Source organism: Colobus angolensis, unplaced genomic scaffold (assembly GCF_000951035.1).
Source record: "Colobus angolensis palliatus isolate OR3802 unplaced genomic scaffold, Cang.pa_1.0 Scaffold445, whole genome shotgun sequence".
In the NCBI taxonomy this organism is placed as follows: Eukaryota; Metazoa; Chordata; class Mammalia; order Primates; family Cercopithecidae; genus Colobus; species Colobus angolensis.
The window spans coordinates 1,368,335-1,391,898 of NW_012117877.1; the positions used below are offsets into that span (position 1 = coordinate 1,368,335).

The window sequence follows — 23,564 nt, forward strand, 5'->3', positions numbered from 1 at the left end:
TTATACTTTAAGTTCTAGGGTATATGTGCACAATGTACGGGTTTGTTACTTATGTATACATGTGATAGGTTGGTTTGCTGTACCCATCAACTCATCATTTACAGTAGGTATTTCTCCTAACGCTATCCCTCCCCCAGCCCCCCACCTGCTGACAGGCCCTGTGTGTGATGTTCCTCACCCTGTGTCCAAGTGATCTCATTGTTCAATTCCCACCTATGATTGAAAACATGCGGTGTTTGGTTTTCTGTCCTTGTGATAGTTTGCTGAGAATGATGGTTTCCAGCTTCATCCATGTCCCTGCAAAGGAACATGAACTCATCCTTCTTTATGGCTGCATAGTATTCCATGATGTATATGTGCCACATTTTCTTTATCCAGTCTATCATTGATGGACATTTGGGTTGGTTCCAAGTCTTTGCTATTGTGAATAGTGCTACAATAAACATATGTGTGCATGTGTCTTTATAGCAGCATGATTTATAATCCTTTGGGTATATACCCAGTAATGGGATGGCTGGGTCAAATGGTATTTCTAGTTCTAGATCCTTGAGGAATTGCCACACTATCTTCCACAATGGTTGAACTAATTTACACTCTCACCAACAGTGTAAAAGCATTCCTATTTCTCCACATCCTCTCCAGCATCTGTTGTTTCCTGACTTTTTAATGATCTCCATTCTAACTGGTGTGAGATGGTATCTCATTATGGTTTTGATTGGCATTTCTCTGATGGCGAGTGATGATGAGCATTTTTTCATGTGTCTGTTGGCTGCATAAATGTCTTCTTTTTAGAAGTGTCTCTTCATATCTTTTGCCCACTTTTTGATAGGGTTGTTTGTTTTTTTCTTGTAAATTTAAGTTCTTTGTAGGTTCTGTGTATTAGCCCTTTGTCAGATGGGTAGATTGCAAAATTTTTCTCCCATTCTGTAGGTTGCCTGTTCACTCTGATGGTAGTTTCTTTTGCTGTGCAGAAGCTCTTTAGTTTAATTAGATCCCATTTGTCTATTTTGGCTTTTGTTGCCATTGCTTTTGGTGTTTTAGTCATGAAGTCCTTACCCATGCCTATGTCCTGAATGGTATTGCCTAGGTTTTCTTCTAGGGTTTTTATGGTTTTAGGTCTAACATTTCAAATTTTAATCCATCTTGAATTAATTTTTGTATAAGGTGTAAGGAAGGGATTCAGTTTCAGCTTTCTACATATGACTGCCCATATTTATCTATTAATTAGTATGAGAGAACTTGCTGTTCTTACTATTTAGTAAAGTAATATTGCCTGAGGCAGTGCTGCTCAAACCATTTATGGTGACCAGTTTTTTTCCTGAGTAAATCAAAGATGGAGACATTTGTAACCTACAATACAAGTGAGTAGGAGGAAAAAGATACAAAATCCAAGCCCATTTTTTGTTGTTACAAGAGTCAACAGCCCTAAGTCCTCAGGTTGCTATGTGCACCCTTGATGACTACACTCATCTCACTGCAAACAGTAGCCAGTGTTTGCTGACCACACGTTGAGTAGGGCTGGTCTGAGGCACTTAAGAGAAATGAGGACAAACTCGTGTGTCCAGGGTAGAGTGAACAAGGCGTTAAAGGTTATACAAATAATTCTCTGAAAAATACCCATGGAAAGAATGCTTGGGTGAGGCAGACAGAAGGCACAGTTGCCATTCATAGACTGAGTGTGAACTGTCAGGCTTTATGTGCGATGCCAGGCGTGCTCCAGGAAAGAGGGTGCTCTCAGCCTTCTCTGCCCGTGGGGGCTTGATGATGTCATTAAAAGAAGAGTAAATATCCTAGTTTAACTTGTGATACGTGCTCTTGAGGCAGAGCAGTGGGTGATAGGGAGACATGTAAATAAGTGACCAAAATTAGAGTCAGAAAGACTTCCGTGGGGTGAAGCTGAAGCTGAAGCACATGCAGGAAGCATTAAGTTTCCCAGGGAACTGGGGAGGGACAGTCTGGGTCATGCACAGAGAGAGAGCTTGAGGGATGAGAGAGAGAGCTTGCAGATGGATGAGTGCCTCCTGAGTGTTACCGCCAGAAGAGTTCAGTTGGGGCAGGAGGGACTTTAACATCCCTGTAGTATAAATGCTCATGCATGGTTCAAGCCTGCTAAGATAACCCGTGCGGTGACTGTGTGCCTCTGACCGTGTGTGTCGTTTGTCCAAGGACAGGGGACCCGCTGCTGCCCAGAGCAATGCATTTTCCATGGCTCTGTGAAAACTCTTCTAGCCTTTGAGCTGAATCTGTCTCCCTGGAACTTTGACCCATCAATCCTGGCTCTTTCCTACCCCCCGAGACCACACAGCACACTGCTAATCCGTCATCCCCATGGCAGCTCTTCAGTGTTTGGAGACCCCCACACCACCCTGAGGCTTCTCTTCTGGCTAGAATTTGTCTGGCTCTTCAGCCCTCTCGTGGGCTGTGATTTAGGGTTCCCACATCATCTGCTCACTAAGATCCGGACCCTGTCACTTCCTTTCCATCCACACTTTCACACTTTTTTATTGAGACCTCCTGCCTAGGCATAGGGGGCCCCACTGGGAGCTCACAGCCTAGGATGGGGTGCAGGGAAGGAAAAATTCTCCTTGACCCTCTGAGTCTGCAGCTGGGCCTGAGAATCAAACTGACATAAGATAGATTAACAGGAGAAATGCACGCAAGTCTTATTAAGAATTTTGGTGTACATGGGAGTCTTCACAAGGAAATGAAGACCCGAAGAAGTGTCCAGAGCAGGCAGCTTGTATCACTTTTTTTTTGTTTTTGTTTTGTTTTGTTTTGTTTTTGAGACAAAGTCTCGTTCTGTCATCCAGGCTGGAGTGTAGTGGCCCAATCTTGGCTCACTGCAACCTCTACCTCCCAGGTTCAAGCTATTCTCCTGCCTCAGTCTCCCAAGTAGCTGGAATTACAAGCGTACACTACCATGTCTGGCTAATTTTTGTAGATTTAGTAGAGGCGGGGTTTTACCATGTTGGCCAGGCTGGTCTTGAATTCCTAACCTCAGGTCATCCACCCGCCTTGACCTCCCAAAGTGCTGGGATTACAGGCATGAGCCACCATGCCCAGCCTTGTATCATTTTTATACAAAGAAATGACAAATTTGTGAAGACATAACAAGAAAGAGTTTTGGGATGGAGTCAGTAAATTGTGGTTAGGTAACTAAGAGATAGATATATTGGCAGAAAACTTGTGGGAGACAAAGGTTATTTTGGTAAGTTTATTTGTACACATCCCTTTTAGTGTTGATTCCCAGACTCTGGTGATAAGGCTGTTCTTCTTCTGTTTCTGGTACAGGGAGGGCACCTTTCTCATGGGAAATTTTATGACCTGTTTTTGTATAGAAAGAGGTCAGGAAGTCTTTCCTGGATCTCTCATTTCTCAAGTGTTTTAAGCTCAAAATAACCAATATACCAAAGGGGCGTATTTGGTTGTGGCATATCCTGAACTCCTTCAAGGGGAACATGAGTTAAATAATCACAAAATCAAAGGCAGAATTCTAGACCCCCATGCTACCACAGAGCTATTACAGAGAAACACTGTTCTAGAAAGCCTATGACAGGGCATGGGGGACTGATCCCATTGGGGAGGGTCAAGCAGGGATTCCCTGCCGAAGGGTTTTCAGAGCTGCACTAACCCAACAGGGGCAGGGGCTGAACCTCTAGGTGGAGAGACCAGCATGTGCAAAGGCCCTGTGGCTTCACATTGTTGTCAATCAGAATGGAACAGAGCAAGATGACTTGCAGTGCTAGCATTCCACACTCTTGTTTCCAGTGTTAAGATGACAAGATCTCAGTAGGGTTTCCCAACCACCCTGGTCACCTTTCCTCCTCTCTCATACCCATTCCAGCCTCCCCTAACTTCTTTTTGTTAAAGCATCATTCCCATTCCCTCTGACATCTGAGCCCAAATTTTAGTGTTAAGATTCTTCCCTATTTAACTTTTTTTTTTTTAATAGTCTCATTCTTTGTTAAAATTCTCACCTTTCTCATGCCCAGTTTTGTCAGTAAGGTCCTAGATGAGTGTTATCTTTCTTCCTCACCAAATTGCTGTCAGTTTATTCTTCATTGTAAAGCACTTGTCAGGGCCATGTGTTGCACAGAGGTCTTCAAAAGTTGAATACAAATTGAGCATCTTAATTCAAAAATTCAAAATCCAAAATGCTTCAAAATCTGAAACTTTTTGAGTACCGACATGATGCCACACATGGAAAATTCCACACCTGACCTCATGTGACAAGGTGCAGTCAAAACACATAACACACAGTTTATTCGGCATCCCCAAGGGCAAACTGAAATCACCTTCAGGCTGTGTGCATGAGGTCTGTATGAAACAGAAATGAATTTTGTGTTTAGATTGGGTTCCATCCCCAAGATAACTCATTTATGTTTATGTAAATATTCCGAAGTCTGAAAAAAATCCGAGATTGGAAACACTTCTGGTTCTGAAGCATTTTGGATACGGGATGTTCGACCTGTATAAACCGACATGCCATTCAAGGCCCGCGGGTAATACCGCCCCAGCCTGCTTTTCCGGTGTCATGTCCTGTGTGCTTTACATCCTGCGCTAACCCAATGGGACGAGAGTCTCTGTTCCCTGATGACTGCAGCCCCTGCTCCCTGGAGCAGCTTCCCTTCTCACTGGTCTCTTCCTGTTGAAGTATTTTCTGTCCTTCAAAGCCGGCTTGAGTTGCTGCCTCCTTCATGAAGCCTTCCTGGATGCCTTCCCATCTATGGTCCCCCTCCAGTTGCACCATGAAACATCTTATGACACTTCTCACACTTTGAGCTTGGATTATAATCGTGTACAGGCCACGTTTCTATCTACTTCCTTCCCAGGAGGACGGAAGTTCCCGAAGTCTTGTCCCTTGAGCACAGACACCCAGGAAACAAATGTTCATTGCCTTGAATAGGCGGGAGACACGGCCAGGATTGTGTAAGACCCTGTGATTCATTCTTTTCTCAAGGAGATCCTTGGTTCGCACTTTCGAATTATTAAGTAGTGTTGGTTTATAAGAGGTAACCCTGAGCTTGTTTTCACACCCTCAAGGCTGGATTTAATTGGTATTGTTTAGTTCAGCATAACTTGAATTCATTTTTGGTTTTAGGACATTTATTCCCCTGAGCTCTGTGGAGATCACTGGTAAGTTTCTTTTTTTTCTTTTGTTAGACTTTTTTTTTTTTTTTTTTTTCTGGCACTGTAGCACTGCTGTTCTCCCTATAAATACCTGGGGGCTGTGCTCTACCTGCCTTATATATTAGCACCTAGAGGTCAGTAATAACTCAGGCTAATCATAGTTTGGCTTAAGAGTCTAGGGTAGTTACAGGTCCTTTCACCCTGTGTTTTAATGCCAGACATGTAATTTAGAAATCTTCTACCCACTTGTTTAGTGTTTAAATAAATCTTTAAAATACCTTTTTGGTTTAGAGCCTAAAGGGAAAAGAAAAATCTTAACTACATTTGGGGTAAAATTGCCTCATAGGAAAACACTTGCAGCAGTGATTAGAGACCCTTTCCAGGCTTTTAGCCAAGAAAAAGTTTCAGTGGCCAGGGGCTTCCCCCTTTCACCCCACTGTTTCTGTTTCTGGTCTTCCGGTTTCTCTGTTTTTGTCTAGATTCCACAGCTCGCTTATTTAGTGGACTTGAACATTGATTCAGCCCTCTTTTTATTTGATGGGGTTGTATTACTCTGGGTTCTCCAGAGAAACAGAATGAGTAAACCATAGATATGGATATGGAGAAGGAGTTATTTGGAGGGATTGACTCACATGACTGTGTAGACTGAGAAATCCCATGATTTATTGTCTGCAAGCTGGAGGCCCGGGAAAGCCATAGTTCTACTCCAGGCTGGGGCTCGAGAACCAGGAGCACTGATGATCGAGAGCAGCAGCAGGTAGATGTTCCAGCTCAAGCAAAGGGCACATTTGCTACTCCTCTAACTTTCTGTCCTGTCCAGGCCCTCAGTGATGCCCACCTGCATTGGTGAGGGGACCTTCTTTACTCAGGTTACCTATTCAAATGCTAATTTCTTCTAGAAACAGCCCCAGAGACACACCTAGAAATAAAGTTTTATCAGCCACTCTGGTGTCCCTTAGTCAGTTTAATCAAGTTGATATATAAAGTTGACCATCTCAGTGATATTTGCGTAGGTTTTTTTTTTTTTAATCTATTAAATGCTAAAAATAACATGCCTATTCTGTTCCTTATTTTTGCCATGTGGGTATTAGTTTAGTTTCTGTTTTTCTACCTTCTGATAATATAGGAATATGTAGTTTAATTTTTTGAGATTAAGTTGAGGTGAGGCCCTTCCTTTTTAAAAAGAAAAATGAGATGGGGATGTCCAGGGTGACCTCGAACTCCTGAGCTCAGGGGATCCTCCTGCCTCAGTCTCCTGAGTAGCTGGGAAGACCTTCCTTTTGAGTCAGTTGTGTTTAGCTACAATAATTCCTCACTGGACTTCTCTCTCTCCCTCTTCGCCTTGTCAGAAATGACATTTGGTTTATGGGATATAAATATAGTGTGTATATTTCTTGCTTGGATGATGCTCGTTTTTGTCTGTAGTGATAGTTCCTTTGCTGGAATTTTTTAGTTTAGCTTTGAAATAGCAATATATTAAGCCTCTTTTTGTTTTACTTTTCATCCAAGAGTTTCTCCATTTGTATCTTTGTCCTGTTGAGGAGCCTTGTTCCTGCTCCAGCACACTGAGAAGTTTGGAAATGTATAATTGATAGAGGAAGTGAGGTCCTAGAACTCAGAATCTTAAATGTTGACTTTGGCTAGAATATCTCCTTGTTTATCAACTTAGGTCATCTGTTTCTTGTTTTCTTTGCTTGTAATCTTCTTCTACATACCCATTTTAGGAAGTTTTGTATTTGCCTTTAAAAAAATATATGAAAATAGAGTGTATGCATCTAAACAAGGAAACAAAGAGTCTCCCAACCTAATGCTTTGAAGTTTGGTACGTACAAGTTAGTTGGTAATCAAGCCCTCCGTTAACATAGAAATGCCGTCTTCCAAGTAAGGTAGGAATTATACCCGTTCTGCATATTTTCTATTTGGAAGAATACGCGAATGGCCAAACTGGAAAAGTTTAGTAGATGTTATGGGTTAGATGTGCAGACCCTTAAAAAAATTTGACAGAGGGAGGTTTTACCTATAGCAGGTAAATTATACTTTCTTCTAAAATCTTAGAATAATAAGACTGATTTTCTTATGAGCTCCATGTCACTATTCCCCTCAGCCACCACCTTTATTAGTTTTCAGGCTAAGAGTATCCTCCGGAATCATAAATTACATTATTCTCATCCATTCTATAAGGAGCCCGGTTCCCCCAGCCCCCACAGTCACGCTCACAATGTGGACATGCCTCATGTTGCTCACGACGTGTGGGGTAAGTGTCTTTGTCCTGGTGGGTCCCACGTTGTCCCTCTTGGGATAACGTCACAGGTAGTGCTGACGTGGAAGCTAAGGTAAAGATTAACAGCTCCACTTTTACAGCTGGGCTGAGCTGGAGTTGGCTCTACCGCTTGTTAGCTGGGTGGTTATGGGCGAGTTACTTAGACTCTCCGTGCCACCTTCCCTCATCTCTAAACAGTAAGGGATAGTGAGCCCCTCCTGTGATGTGGCAAGCAAAGGTTGACTATATTGCGCTTCATAGTTTTCTTGAAGTACTTTCCCATGTGGCTTCATTACTTCACACCTCAGCGGTCCTGTTCATAGGCTAAGTTTTGTCAGTACACGTTGTAAAAATGGGGAAATGAGGCTCAAGTTAGTTAGGCATGGTGCCCACATGTTACTAGTCACTAAACTGAAGCAATTGCTTGTGCCTTGTGACTTCTCGCACTTGACTGTGTGGGTCCTGCTTTCCAGGGCCTGGATGCAGGATGGAGCTTGTTCCATGTGACCTGTGGTTGCTTCTGCCACAGCTTGCTTGGGAAGGGCCCAGTGTCCACTGGATTTAGCTGACTTAGGGTAAAGCTATGGATTTCACTTCATTATTGTCATTGCTTTCATTGTCTTTTTTGTGGGCTAAGTCAGCTCTCCAGGGACTGCCTTTCCCCCTTAGGAAAACTGTTACCATCTCTTAGTGACATTTGGTATAATTGCTAGACATTGCCTGGGAAAAGTTGGCTGGCATAACCCAGGGGCTTAGAGAGGAATGCCCACCTTTTTTTTTTAAGCAGATTTTCCTTACCATGGTGACTTTTCCTGTCTCAATATATAAGTGATTAGGTAACAGTAGACAACTTGTGTTCTGATCCATTGAGAGTGCCGGCTGGTGAAACCCTCTGCCTACCCCTCAAGAACTCTGGAATGAGAAAGACAGAAATGTTCACCGTGTGAGAAATACTCTTAGAGAGGTTAGTAGGAAAGGTTAGGACCCTGGGAAAGAATCATCAAGGCTGGGGAGGTCGTGGCAGTCAGAGGGAGGGAGGAAGTGGCGTGTACTTGGGAGGGAGGCAGTGCTGTTCTAGCAGGAGGGAACAGTTTGTGCGCAACTCGGAGATGCGACAGCATGTGGTATTTTAGGGGACTGGCCTGTTGTCCCACGTGGCTGGGAGTTTAAGGTCACATGAAGTAAGACTTGTTGACAATAAATTGTAAAGGGCTTCATGAGCCCTAAAGAGCTTGAAGAGCGAATGAAGGTTTTTGACGTGATCGGATTTTTGATCCTTGTTGATACAGCTAACAATGTCACATCCAGAGTGCCGAATCCATAGGCTGCGGGGCTGGACCACAGCCGTCATCTCCGGGGTCTGTGGTTCTTCATTATTGTTTACTTGATTCTGCCACTGCAGTTCCTATTTCCAGCAAACCAGCAACCCTGTAAACACCTGTTTACCTTTGACCACAGAACGCAGCATAGTTTTAGGTTTATTAAGAGGAGCCTGGTCTGCTAGGAAAAAGCAACCTGCCCCCTTGGAACACAGTCTTGTTTTCCAGTTCACCGCGGCTGTGAAGGAGCCCAGTGGGGACTCTTTGCTTTTAGTTCCTTCACCTCTGCTGTGTGCCCAGTAAATGAAAAGCCCCTTGCTCTTAATGGGTTTTTATTTCATTCCATTTTTGAATCTGTGAAGTCCAGTGGGCTTTATTCTTTTTGATTCTGACACCAGACTTCAGAATCAGACACGATCCTAATCTGTAGGAGCTTGTTTCAGAAAGCTAGGTGGGGGCTGGGGCTCAGTTCTGAGGCTTTCTGAGATGCGGGTGGGCTTCACTGTGTGGCCCTTAACGAGGGATCCCGGACTGACTTTCTGCCCTGCAGTTTGCCACGATTCTATCCAAACGTCCATCTCTACTCTTTGGGCATTCGTTCTAGCCTTTGCTGAATGCCATTTCCCCCACTCTCACCTTTGATGATTTATGAATTTTGTGTTTTTCGTTGCCTCGTCACTGCCCTTGTGCTTTCCTGGTTTCCCACCCCGCGTCTTCCTCCCTTTCCGCATTCCCTGACCCACGTACTTGTCCACTGGTTGAGATAAAGCCCTCAATTCAACGTATCTTCACTTAGCATTTTCAGTCGTGGTGGTTCGATAACAATACTGTCATTTCCTGAAGACTCACTGCAGGTGTCAAGTGCGGTGTTAAGTGTTTTGCAGCTGTTACCACTTTAATCCTTACAGCAACCCCTGCGACCTCTATATTTTATTGTTATTCGTGTCTTATGGATCACGAAACGGACACATTCTAGACTGCAGGCTGGCTGATTGGCAAGACCACGGTTGATGTGGCCAGAGAGCCAGAGAGAGGTTCATTTAACAGCAAAGTCTGGGCACTTGATTTGGCTGTGGACCTAATCTAATGTGGTAACTGGTTAAGAGCCTTCCCCTCGACTCTCTCTGAATAACTAAATGAATCTAAACTTTAAACATTGAAATACCATACACGTACAGAAAGTTCATGAATCACATGTGTCTAGCTCAGCGACTTTTCACCAAAGGCAGCCACCTGTGTAACCAGCCCTTGGATCAAGGAGCAGAGCAGGATCATTGCCCAGAAACCCATCCCGTGCCCCTTGCAGTCACCAAGGTTAACCACCACCTTGACTTTCAGTACTGCAGATGAATTTTGCCTGTGTTCGAAATTCTAGAAATGCAGTCATTTCCACGTCCGTTCTTTTGTATCTGGCTGCATTCGGAATTCAGGTGTGAGCGATATTCATGAATACTCACTATCTGTTTATACATTCCTCTTTCTGATTGGTTTTACTTTTCCTAGTTCCTCAACCAGTAGAGAAAGTTAAGTTTCCTTCTGGGATCCCTTCACGATTGTCACGATGAGCCCTCAGTGTGGCCTCTTATCGAAAAAGCTCTGTTATTATTATAGGTGAATAATTTCCTCCCCTGGTTTTTTCCTTCCAGTCGATCCCTCCTAAAGACCCATCTGCCCTTTGCGTTGCTCTGGTGTGTTCATTCGATTTGGCTCTCCAGCACAGCAGGCAGCACCAGCTTCCTGCGGGGGCCCCCTGTGACTGATGTATTAACATCCATATGGGTTTCCCCTGGGAAGGATGAGTGTTCACAGCTTCTGACAGCAGCTCGCTGCATTGTGAATCAATTTTAAATTGCCTCCCTATGATGATCGCGGGCCTCCTGTGCGTTTTAAAGAAGAGGACACCTGGGAGGGAAGTGGGTGTCTTCCAAAGATCAGACAGATCTCCCGTCTGTTACTCGGTGCATCTGTTTAATCTGGAACATTTAACTCTATGATAAGCAGGCTTCCAGTTGAAGGAAGATAAAATTTCCTTTCGCTGAAAAATCTGGGATTGCTGAAAGGGTGCCTGATGGAAACCCGGCCTTACCTGGAGGCGCCCAGCTTGATTTGTGGTACACAGAGAGAAACTAATCCTCACGTGTCATTTCTCTCATAGCACCGAGATCTTTGAGAAGCAGTGTCCCCACCTTAACCACCATCCTTATAAATCTTGTGCAACTCAATTGTTTTATTTTTATTTTTTTAATTATTATTTTATTATTATTTTTTGAGATGGAGTCTCGCTGTGTTGCCCAGGCTGGAGTACAGTGGTACGATCTCGGCTCAGTGCAAGCTCCACCTCCTGGGTTCACACCATTCTCCTGCCTCAGCCTCCCGAGTAGCTGGGACTACATGCATGTGTCACCATGCCCAGCTATTTTTTGTATTTTTAGTAGAGACGGGATTTCACCGTGTTGGTCAGGCTGGTCTTGAACTCCTGACCTCGTGATCCACCCACCTCTGCCTCCCAAAGTGCTGGGATTACAGGTGTGAGCCACTGCGCCCAGCCGAATGTGCATCATTTTATCAGTTGATGTAGAATGAAAACATTAGCACTTCTCTTTTTTCTATCCTCTAAAGTGTCTTTTCTTTGTTTATGTTTTATCATGTCCCTAGGATCTTAGCTCTTGGAGTTTAAATTAAGTTCGTTGGAGGAAAAAATATGCTTTGAATTTTGGTGTAGAAGTAGAAGTGGGTAACTAGGATTAGGTTTGTTTGTATTTAACAGGGGAGGAAAATGGTAGCTTAAATAATGTGGAAGTTTATTACTCTCTCGCTCTCAGCAGCTCAGGGCAGGTATGACAGCCCCATAGTGTCACCAGGGCCTGTGCATCCTGTCTTTCTGTTCTATCTCCCCTAGCAATTAATTAATTAATTCCTTCCTTCCTTCCTTCCTTCCTTCCTTCCTTCCTTCTTCCCTCCCTCCGTCCCTTCCTTCCTTCCTTCCATTTTAAGTTTTGGGATACATGTGCAGAATGTGCAAGTTTGTTACATAGGTATACACGTGCCATGGTGGTTTGCTGCACCCATCACCCACATTAGGTATTTCTCCTAATGCTGTCCCTCCCCTAGCCCCCCACCTCCTGACAGGCCCCAGTGTGTGATGTTCCCGTCCCTGTGTCCACATGTTCTCATTGTTCAACTCCCACTTATGAGTGAGAACATGCGGTATTTGGTTTTCTGTTCCTATGTTAGTTTGCTGAGAATGATGGTTTCTAGTTTCATCCATGTCCCTGCAAAGGACATGAACTCATCCTTTTTTTTAAATGGCTGTATAGTATTCCATGGTGTATATGTGCAACATTTTCTTGATCCAGTCTCTCATTGATGGGCATTTGGGTTGATTCCACATCTTTGCTATCCAGCAATTGATTTCTGTCTTTGAAATCAACCTGTGGCCCAGAGGGGCCATAGGAGCACCAGCCATCCCTCTTAGCTCAGGCAGTGGGAAGGAAGAAGAGAAGAGGGCAGGTATGCTCCCTCCCTATTTATTTTTTTAGAACAGTTATGGGTTCCAGGCAAAATAGAGTGGAAAGTTACAGAAGAGTTCCCATATCCCCCATCCCTCTCCTCTCTTTCAAGTTCAGAACTTCCTCAAAATGCCATCCAGCAGCTTCTTCTTAGACCTCATTGGTCAGAACATAGGCACACCGGGCTAAAGGAGGGTGGGGAAGAGTAGTTTTTTTAGCTGGGCACTTTGTTGCCTTATATAATGGCGTTCCTGACCAACGTAGGCGAGGAAGATTGTTGAGTAGGAAACCTAAAATCCTGTTTAAAGCCATATAAGATAATCTCTTATTTTCTCTTCCTTAAGCAAAAGAAAGTTGAAGTCCAAACCATAAACTGGTATTTTTAGAAAGCTGTTTTTTGGGGGGGAGGTGGGGTGTTTTTGCTATTGAAATACACTATCTACTCTGTTTAATTATTATTAGTTCTTAAGGGCTTCATCTTTAGCAGGGAAAATAATCATTTAAAACTATACTAAGAAATCATAAAATTACACAAGGTACGTGGCAGGAGGTATTTTATGTTCATTTGGAAATGCGTTAAGTGTTTTATAAGGAGATTTGAGGGAATGCTTTATGGAATGGATAAGAACGATTTAAATACCTTAAAAAATGTTTAAATACAGTTCTATGTATATGTCATTTGGTACACGCTAGATTTCTGCTATTATTTTAAATTTGCACCATCAGTAAATACTTCAACTTGTATTGTTTTGAAAGGAAAATATACAAGAGAATCTTTCCTTTTTTTCATTGTTTTCGTAGTCGTAGCACATTGCCGAGGTAATGCCTGCTTCCTCTGTAAATGTGTTTTCTGTCCTCTCTCCATTCGTTTTTCCAAAAGTGCGTACTCCTTCCACGTTACCGCAGACGGTCAGATGCAGCCTGTCCCTTTTCCCCCCGACGCCCTCATCGGACCCGGAATCCCCCGGCATGCTCGCCAGATCAACACCCTCAACCACGGGGAGGTGGTGTGCGCGGTGACCATCAGCAACCCCACGAGACACGTGTACACGGGCGGGAAGGGCTGCGTCAAGGTCTGGGACATCAGCCACCCTGGCAATAAGAGTCCTGTCTCCCAGCTCGACTGTCTGGTGAGTGGACAGGAACTGGTGCACAAGGGCAATTTCTCCCTGGAGATTCAATAAGGAAATAGCTGTGTGGGCCTGGGTTTTATTCCCATTAGGAGGAAATAGAAGCCCCTTCTGTTTCCTGTGTTGGGTATTTAACCCCCTTGGCCCCCCCGTTTAAATGCGAAGGTTTCATTTGTTGCTGTTGTACTGGCTACATCCCAGAGTTGATGGATCTCTTTTTAAAAAATTTTTAAATATTAAAAATTTTTTAAAAAAATTAAAAATTTAAAAAATATTTTATAGTGGTTTCCAGAGGCTCTCCTTGTGTATGGATGTACATTACAAAAGGGGGTTTCCCATTTAATGAACAAAAACACAGCTTGGCCTGGACTCTGGTCCCTGCCATCCACTCAGTTTTTAATTTCCCTATAGCCTTTAGATAAATATAGAATAGTAAATATTTGATAACATGGCATAAAAACCATTCTGAACAGGGTAAGGTCTGTGTTTTTAAGGGAGACCTGAGAGGGCTGGTTAGGTTTTATGACCTTCACTTCAGGAAAGGGTTAAAGGCTGTCACTGCAAAGGCCGGGGGCAGCCATCAACAAAATAGAGCGGTGAGAATGCTTTCCCAGCGTACCTAAGCCATGTCTGCTCAGAGCCTGAGAATACCATTTTGCATTTTTCAGGGACATAAAACATGTTGGGACATGTTCCAGTCTCTAAACCGTAACCCCAGGATTTACAGAGCACATACCACTGGCCTTAAGCAGACTCCGAGCTGCCCTGCCCTGCCCTGCCCTGCCCTGCCCTGGCATGGGGTCTGCCTGCACTCTGCTGTTGCAGGTGGTGCCGTGTACCCACTCCCTGCCTGGAAAATTGTAAGGATTCTGGAGAGAGTGTTTCCAAAAAGCAGAGTGGCAGTGTTTTTGAAACACAGACTTGTTTTTAGAGTAGTGATTAGTGCCTTTTTTAAAAAAACACAAATAACTTCAAAATGTCTTCATTCATGAAACTTGTATTTAAATATGGCCCAACATTCTATAGCAGTAGGAATATCCTTTGTTGAAGTCACGTGTTTAAGGTTTCTTTAATCTTTGAAAGACAGTCCATCGTGAAAAGCACATAAGCAAACTTTAGCCATATCTGCATCTTTCAGGTTGATCTTATGAGGGTCCCCCACCCCCACCCCCTTCATATGTATTGGTTTTGATGGCAAGATGCCTGCTTTTATCAGGTTCTTTGGCCTTTGCATTGGGGCTTAAATATAATAGCAGCCACATGACAACTTGAGAAAGCAGCTCTGGTAAATTATTAGCAAGAATCCCTCTGACTAATGAAGTAATGTGCTCAGCATAATGAAGACCAAAACATAGACGCGGGGGGGCCTGCAGTTTCCAAGCAGTAAAATGATGCAGGGTGATGAGGCAGATGTATAAACTAGCTTGGAAAAGTGGTTTCTTCTCAGGGAACTGTGTGTACACCTGTACCTCATACCTAGATAGTTTCAGCTCTGCGATGCAGGACACCAGAAACTGTTATCGAAGCTCCCGTGAATTTGTTTTGTTTACTGTTTTGAAGGAGACAGTTGTACTTGGACCCCAATCTTGACTAGAGATCTCTTGCTCTGTTAGAGTGTCCGTGAAACGCCACTCTTTAACTCAAAAAACCAAGACAGCCATTAGAGAACATGGTGCTATGATTGCTCGGTAATTCATTATAGCAATGAATTATGTTTATTTTACAGAACAGAGACAATTATATCCGTTCCTGTAAATTGCTACCTGATGGCTGCACTCTCATAGTGGGAGGGGAAGCCAGTACTTTGTCCATTTGGGACCTGGCAGCTCCGACCCCACGCATCAAGGCGGAGCTGACGTCCTCGGCCCCCGCCTGCTACGCCCTGGCCATCAGCCCCGATTCCAAGGTCTGCTTCTCATGCTGCAGCGATGGCAACATCGCTGTGTGGGATCTGCACAACCAGACACTAGTGAGGTGAGCAAAGATGGTCGTCTAAGGAGGGGTTCCCTTCTTGAGCAGCTGGGCCTATTACCTCTGCTTCTCTCTGGCTGCCCGCAGCCCGCACAGTAAGAGCCTCTTGAATGCCAGGCGTGGGGCTAGATGATGGGGGAACAAAGACAACCGTGTTGCTGCCTTTGGGGGCTTACAGTCTTGCTACTGTTCCTGGGGTCGCCGAGACGTTCTATCTCCTTGTAGATAGTCTGGATATCCTGCAGTCTGTATGTCAGCCCACATACAGACTCCAAACTTGTTCTAAAAATACTTCTGGCTTTTGCCAAGCGGTGGCCTAGTGTGGATTACACGGCAGCACAAAGGGCCCCTGCTGCTAGATGTTTTGGGCTTTGGCTAGAACTTGGTGCAGACAAGAACCGACTGATAAAAGATGACAGAAAATCAACAAGGAGACATGAGAAGAGGAGATTCCATGAATTTCGCCCACAAAATGGTTTTAAAGTATCTCAATAATGAAATAGGAGACCTGCCCAGGGGTGGTTCCACGCAGGAGCCCGCAGGGTTTTGCCCCGCGTCCTGGCATCGGCCCTGTTACCTTAGCAGCAGCTGCAGTTCTGGTACCCTTGTGTCTCTCCTCAGCTCCCCCACCAAATGCCCCCTTCAGAAGTCAGTGCTCACACCAGAACTGTTCTCAAAAAGTCTTTTTAAAGTAAGCACAAATGAAACATGAAAGGTAAAATGAAGCATGTGTTTTACTCTTGTTTCATCTTCGCTGGGAAGCCGTCCCTGCGGATGGTGCAGTCTGGGGTCCATGGCTTGTTTGGTAAGTCCCCTCTCGTGCTGCACAGAGAAGGCACGGGCTCCAGCAGTCATCATGACGGCTCACTGTCTTCAAACCTCCACTGTAGAAATCCATTAAGTGTCATTGAGCCGGGCCCGGTCCCTGCGTGTGGGCGACAGTGCGGCAGTTATTTTCCTCTTCCGTTTGCTGAGTAGTGTAGGTGAGCAAAATGGAATAATGGAGCCAGAGCCGAACGCCCTCTCAACCTTTTATCCTAGCAAAAGTGACTTGTTTTTTCTTTTTTTAAAACTCCGTAAGTAGCACTTTCAAAATATCAATTCCAAGCACTTTTCAAATATTCCTCCACTTAGTCCTCATGACACTGTCCTGCTATTTGCCCCATTTTATAGATGAAGTGCCTGAGGCTCAGAGAGGTTGCACAGTCGGATGTGGTGGAGCCAAGATGGGGCCCAGGCATTCTGCTGTCTTCTCTGTACTGTGATCCGTTGCTCCATGCCGGCTCCTGGGGAGTAAATACCTGTTAGATAGGATGGGGTAGCATCTTACAAATCTTTCTCTGGACCGCCTACAGGTGGCTAGTGGCTGCCGTGTGTAACAGGGCCATGCACAGCCTATTGCATGTCCTTGTATCCACCGTAACCCAGCACATTCTGAACAGCCATAGGATGTGCCTGAGAGTAATGCTGAAGTATATGGATGGAGGGAGGGCAGAGGGATGGGGGGCAGCCGTCAGGTACCTTATGTCAGCAGAGGAAGGTGTTTTCAGTCAACGAGGAACAGCGTTTAATGAGTTAGAAAGGTCCAAAGAAGTCAGAGGGTCAAGAGATCACTGGATTTCCAGAGCTGTTTGAAGGGAAGAAAAGCAAGACTTTCACCAAGAGACGCAGCGACTGCTCCAGGCCTGGGTGTTCTGTGGGGATGTCTGGGAAGCAAGCAGAAACACTTGAGGTCCACCTGCACAGCCGCAGTAGAGGAGAGAGGACTCAGCCTGGATCCTAAAGTGCAGAAGTTAGGAATGGCCTGCAGAGAGAAGATGTTTAAAGTGATGGTTCACATCTTGGCTTAGAATTTAGGATAATAGTGGTGCTTTTTCCTTCCCTTGCACTCTTTAAAATCCAAGCTCAGGTTAAAAGTTTGGAGCTCTATGGGAATGATAAGGTGTGGGGATCCTGGAGGAAGAAGCAGCATGGAAACTTTCCTCTCGGTGTTGAAATTCCCACGCAGTTCTTTACTGGATCCCGCCTGGTTCTGAGGGTGGGTCTAGACTTTGTTCACCTTTTCTGGCTGCTCCCCCACCAGCTCCCTCTCAGCATGCAGAACTGAGTCCAGGACGGTCACCATCCCTGCTGGGGCGTACACTGACCTCCCCTCAGCCACTCTGCTCATTGCCTTGCACAGCATCTGTGCTCAGCAGATCCCTGTTGGCTGATTGTTTCTGGTGGCGATTTTTGAATGAAGCACAAGGTTCTGCTTTAAAGAACAACTTTGTGCTCAGCTTGGAGGCAGAGTCTTGCTGAGGTGCCCATGACAATTACCTCTGTCTCTGCCCAATGCCTGTGAGGTCAGGAGGCCGGCATGCGTGACCCTTTGTCTCTGCGAGTCCAGATTTCCTAATGCAGGGCTCTTTCTAACACAGAAAGCAAGGTTGAGTAAATACATGAGCTCATGCTCTGTTGGCACGTAGGGCATTGCTGTGTTGATCCACTCATGGAAACAGGAATGCTTCTGTCCACTCTGTGCTTGTAACGTCCCCATTTCTTTCTCTCATGGATTCAGGCCTGCACGATTAAAGAACAGACCTTTATCTTTCTGTAAGGAATACAATTGGGATTTTGTGTGTTTGTCTTTTATTTTCTATTTAACAATTAAACACTTTTCCAGAGCTGGCAAGAATTTTAGCTTGCAGACGGATTTGTCAGAGTAGTGTATTTAACTTCTGGGTAGTGACCTGCAGTGGCATATTCCATTTCTTTAGCACCTGGATCATGAAAAAAAGGAAAGACAATCAGCAGGTGCTGTTTCCCCTCCTCCTCGGGGGAAGGTTAGTTTGATCTTGCACATCAGCAGACACTGGCGGGATGGCACACACACATGCACACACAGGGTCCAAAACTAACAACGCAACAGTGTTTACCTTGAGCTCTGGCAGGAAATCATTATTCAATCTGGTTTGTTTTATCAGGCAATTCCAGGGCCACACAGACGGAGCCAGCTGTATTGACATTTCTAATGATGGCACCAAGCTCTGGACGGGCGGTTTGGACAACACGGTCAGGTCCTGGGACCTGCGCGAAGGGCGGCAGCTGCAGCAGCACGACTTCACCTCCCAGGTGACTGAGTGGCTTCCGCTTGCCCCAGAGTCTGGGAAGTGCTGGGGTGTATCTTCCTCCTCACACCCTCCCCCACTACCCTAGGATGTCAGTGGCTGGACAAACAGACAGGGCTGAATTTGAGAAAACTAATTTAAAAACAACGACCACCACCTCCTCCTTCACGACCCTCCCCGCTACCTTCCCCAAAACTCCTAGAGTGGTTTTTAGAATCCTGTAGGTTAAGGGGTGTTCGCTGTTACATTTATATATGAGTTTGTTTAAGGGATTTGTACGATGAGGAATATATAGTTTTCCTTCGGCAGTGTTTGATCGGTGGTACGTATTCTCACCATCTAATGTAGGAGTAGGAGATGATTTTTTGATTCCCAAATAAATAGAGCTTGAGAAATCTGCAGAATGTCACTAGGAGTGGAGAGACGTCACAGCTTCTCTGAAAGTTCATTTATTTCCCCTGCACCAGAGAGCTTTAAAAATTGCAGAAATACCTCAGTGATACCCATTTTATTCCTCATCCTTTAAAAAATGAACTTGTGGCTGACTAGATTTGCAGACTTTTGAAATAATATATAAATGGCAGCTTTGTAGATTGTAAAAAATATTTTGATGTCCAGTGTCTGAATGTAGACTTGTTTTGGAAAAAACAGTGTTTGCCGTTTTAAATGCTTTCTGGTGGTAGAATTGTTGCTTTGATCATGACTTGGCATGTTTTTTTTTTTTTTTTTTAACCTTGTTTTGTAATAAAAATAATTCTACTCAGAAAACTGGGACAGAAACAGAAAACAAGCATATATACTTCTTTTTTTTTTTTTTTTGAGACGGAGTCTCGCTCTGTCGCCCAGGCTGGAGTGCAGTGGCCCGATCTCAGCTCACTGCAAGCTCCGCCTCCCGGGTTCCCGCCATTCTCCTGCCTCAGCCTCCCGAGTAGCTGGGACTACAGGTGCCGCCACCTCGCCCGGCTAGTTTTTTGTATTTTTTTAGTAGAGACGGGGTTTCACCGTGTTAGCCAGGATGGTCTCGATCTCCTGACCTCGTGATTCGCCCGCCTCGGCCTCCCAAAGTGCTGGGATTACAGGCTTGAGCCACCGCGCCCGGCCGATACTTCTAAATTTCATATTCTGGTTAACATTTTGTTGAGTTTCTTAGAGTCTTGCTGTTTTCCCTCTTTCCCAGCATAAGTAGGATACAATTTTTGGTCTGCCTTTTTAGTTTTTTTTCAAACTTCTTAGAGAAATTCTCAAATACATATGAGTACAGCAAATGTCCAAGCAGTTTTGAAAGTACAGAGAATTGTACAGTAAATACCACATGCCCATCGCTCAGCTTTAAGTTATTTGGCCGTGTGATAACTCTCGTCCCCATCCCCAAATACTGGATTATTTTAAAGTAAATTCCAGACAGCATATCATTTTATTCATAAGCACAGTCATGCACCATATAACCTTTTGGCCAAGGACAGACCTCATATGTGACAGTGATCCCTTAAGATTATAATACCATATTTTTCTGTACCTTTTCAATGTTTAGATATATCTGAATGTACAAATACTTCCCATTATGCTACAGTTGCCTACAGTACTCAGTACAGTAGCATGCTGTGCAGGCTTGTAGCCTACGAATGATAGGCTCCCCCATCTAGGTGTGTGTAAGTGCACTCTGTGAAGTTCACACAATAAAGTAACCTAACGAGGCCAGGCGCAGTGGCTCACGCCTGTAATCCCAACACTTTGGGAGGCCAAGGCGGGTGGATCACAAGGTCAGGAGATCGAGACCATCCTGGCTAACATGGTGAAACTCCGTCTCTACTAAAAATACAAAAAATTAGCCGGGCGTGGTGGTGGGCGCCTGTAGTCCCAGCAACTCAGGAGGCTAAGGCAGGAGAATGGCGTGAACATGGGAGGCAGAGCTTGCAGTGAGCCGAGATCGCACCACTGCACTCCAGCCTGGATGACAGAGCGAGACTCCGTCTCAAAAAATAAAGAAATTAAAAGACTGGGCGCAGTGGCTCATGCCTGTAATCGCAGCACTCTGGGAGGCAGAGGTGGTTAGATCCAGGGGTCAGGAGTTCGAGACCAGCCTGGCCAATATGGTGAAACCCCGTCTCTACTAAAAATACAAAAATTAGCCAGGCGTGGTGGCTCATGCCTGGAGTCCCAGCTAGTCAGGAGGCTGAGGCAGGAGAACCACTTGAACCTAGGAGGCGGGGGCTGCAGTGAGCTGAGATCGTGCCACTGCACTCCGGCCTGGGTGACAGAGCAAAACTCCATCTCGAAAAAAATAAAAAAATAAAAAAATAAAAATAAATAAATAACAAAATAAAGTCACCTAACGACACATTTCTCAGAACACATCTGCCTCGATAGGTGATATATGATTGTATTTCAATTACTGTCTCGAAAAGGTAAGGCCTCCTTTAAAATGTACACACGAATGCCATTATTATTAGGAATCATTTCTTAATTTTATCCCAAAGGACAGAGGGGTTCAGATGTTTCCAGTTTCCTAAAGGTTTTGACACTTGGTTCATCTGCATTAGATCACTTGCCCTGTGGCCCTCCCCACAGTCTGGATTCGGATGATTACCTCCGCCTATTCTTGCTCTTCCCCCCGCTTTCACATTGCGTCTTCCCTTCCTAAGTGTATCAGGCGGAATCATGAGTGAGCCTGTCCTGCTCCTTGCAGATCTTCTCCCTGGGCTACTGCCCCACCGGGGAGTGGCTGGCAGTGGGCATGGAGAGCAGCAACGTGGAGGTGCTGCACGTGAACAAGCCCGACAAGTACCAGTTGCACCTGCACGAGAGCTGCGTGCTGTCCCTGAAATTTGCTTACTGTGGTGAGTTCAGCCGAAAGGAAACTGGCAGTCGTTGATGGCCCAAATGGAAAATGCTTCTTAAAAAAATATGGTAGAGATCATATCTGGAAACAGTGCTGTTCTTTGAGCAGCTGGATGCAATAATTCTATTGTTTTAATATGCCCTTCAGAGCACAGCACTGTCTGTTTCAGTTTGTTTTGCTAATTTGAGAAAAGTCAGCAGGCAATGTGTTGCCTAATACAAGGTTTGGACACAGGTTTGTTTCAGTGGGGGTTGGGAGACGACAACGAGTTTCCACTCTGTAGAGGGGTGGGTGGGAATTTACTGAAGAATGGGGCAGGGGCAGTGGAAGTCATGAGCTGTCCGTGATGAGGAATCCAGGGTCAGAGAAGCGGATATTTAGGTGTACCCAGACACTTAGTCACACTCTACAGTGAGGTTGAAGAGGGAAGAAGTTCATGTGGAGACCCTTCTTGTGCACTGCAGATGGGCAGATACCTGTTTACAGGATGCAGAGGTGGGTGGACAGACGGACGGATGAATGGATGGATGGATGGATGGAGAGTGCCTATCACATATTGAGCATTTTTCTTCGTACTATATGATGTGACTGGCATTTTACTTAAGTTGGATGTTTAATCCTATCTACTCCCATTTTATCATGGGGAGACTGACTAAAATAGAAGACATTCTTCATTGATTCTATATTTGAGGGTTACCCTGTGTTGGATATGATGCTACTAGTCCTGTATCCAGTGACGAAGGAGGCTGACACCTCTTAGATTATACCCAAGATCACACTGATAAATCACTGAGGAGCCCAGATTTAAAACCACTGTTCATGTCATGGACCAGTCCCTTAGGGCATGATGGTTCATACATTAAAAATGTTCTTAGTTTGATTAAGTCCAAGTTGCTAATTGTATAGTAGGAATTTTAACCTTGTGAAAACTAGATATTCCTTTGCTAATTCTAGGTAAATGGTTTGTGAGTACTGGAAAAGATAACCTCCTCAATGCTTGGCGGACCCCCTATGGAGCCAGCATATTCCAGGTGAGTAAGTGCTCCTCACCTAGATCCACAATTTGATCCCAGTGTTGCCTTTGAAACCAGGAGTGAAGGTGCCTCAGAGGGAGCAGGGCCTCTGAGTACCGTTGTTCCACATTAAACATGTGTCCATTGTTTTCTCTTCCAGTCCAAAGAGTCCTCGTCAGTGCTTAGCTGTGACATCTCTGTGGATGATAAGTACATAGTCACTGGCTCAGGGGACAAGAAGGCTACAGTCTATGAAGTCATCTACTGAAAACATTATGTGGTTTAACGTTTATAGTTGAATTGGGCCAAAATGTTTCGAATTTGTAGAAATAGAAAAGTTGTAACTTTAAAAGAGAAAAAAAAATACAAACACCTGTTTCCAAACCTTGACACGAAACTACTTTGAGTCTACAAAGAGGAGGCGACAAGTCCATCAGCAGAAAGTCACCTGTCTACATAGACCAAATGGAGCACCAAGGCCAAGCAGACAGAGGGGCCATGGGTTGTGGGATTGAGGAACGGAATTGGCCGACTCACATGACAGCCCATTCTTCCTTTCTGGGTGATCTGGGGATCACGCCTTGCCCAAGTGTGAGATTACCTTTCCTGTTCCTTGCAGTTCACCTCACTTTCCGTCCTTTGTAGAGCAGTGGTGTCTCCAATGAACTTGTTTCCTGGTTTTGCATCTTGTGAAATGTTTTTTTGTATTTTTGTTGAAGGTTAAACATTTGTATAAATTGTAAATATATTTGGTTTATTACAGTAAAGGCTTTAGTACCAATAAGTGGTTTTCCTTTTTTTTCTTGTTTTTTATTACAGCTTTGGGATCATCAATGTGGGTTTTATAAGCAAAGATTATACATTTGTAGAGGAAGTTTTGAATTGCACTGCTTATTTTATAAATGTATTTGGTGGTAGGCTCCCGTTGCATTAGAACCTAATCCTTCACAAGCTTGAGTTACTGGGAACTTAAGACTAGGAATTGTGAGTCATTGAAGGTTTACTAATGACAGTTTTCTTTAGGAAGGTAAAATTACTTCATCAAGATTTGTTCTTTTGTTATGATACTGTTGTGATTCAAGGTCACAAAACTCGTGCTTTTTTCTGGTGATTCATTGGAAGGCAAAATATTCCTTTTTCTAGGAAGGCCCAATCTTTTCTTTCTTTTACCTTTCTCTTTCCCTTTCTCTTTTTATTTCTTTCGTTCTCTCTCTCTTTTTTTGTTTAAAGATTTGGGTTCACACTCTGTTTGTTACCCAGGTTGGAGTGCATGATCACATCTC

General features: G+C 44.4%; 1 protein-coding gene across 11 annotated transcripts in view; it reads left to right on the plus strand.

The window, feature by feature from the left end:
* The window catches only part of TLE1 (transducin-like enhancer of split 1 (E(sp1) homolog, Drosophila)), a 105,739-nt gene extending 82,674 nt beyond the window's left edge, over nucleotides 1-23,065 (plus strand). For all 11 annotated transcript variants that reach the window (XM_011957516.1, XM_011957517.1, XM_011957519.1 and 8 more), the window contains 6 exons: nucleotides 13,099-13,348; nucleotides 15,075-15,322; nucleotides 18,286-18,433; nucleotides 21,116-21,266; nucleotides 22,223-22,299; nucleotides 22,442-23,065. In XM_011957516.1, the coding sequence (XP_011812906.1) occupies nucleotides 13,099-13,348; nucleotides 15,075-15,322; nucleotides 18,286-18,433; nucleotides 21,116-21,266; nucleotides 22,223-22,299; nucleotides 22,442-22,549 (982 nt within the window). In that variant the 3' untranslated portion in view covers nucleotides 22,550-23,065. The remainder of the gene's footprint in view (nucleotides 1-13,098; nucleotides 13,349-15,074; nucleotides 15,323-18,285; nucleotides 18,434-21,115; nucleotides 21,267-22,222; nucleotides 22,300-22,441) is intronic.
* Nucleotides 23,066-23,564: the final 499 nt, after the last annotated feature.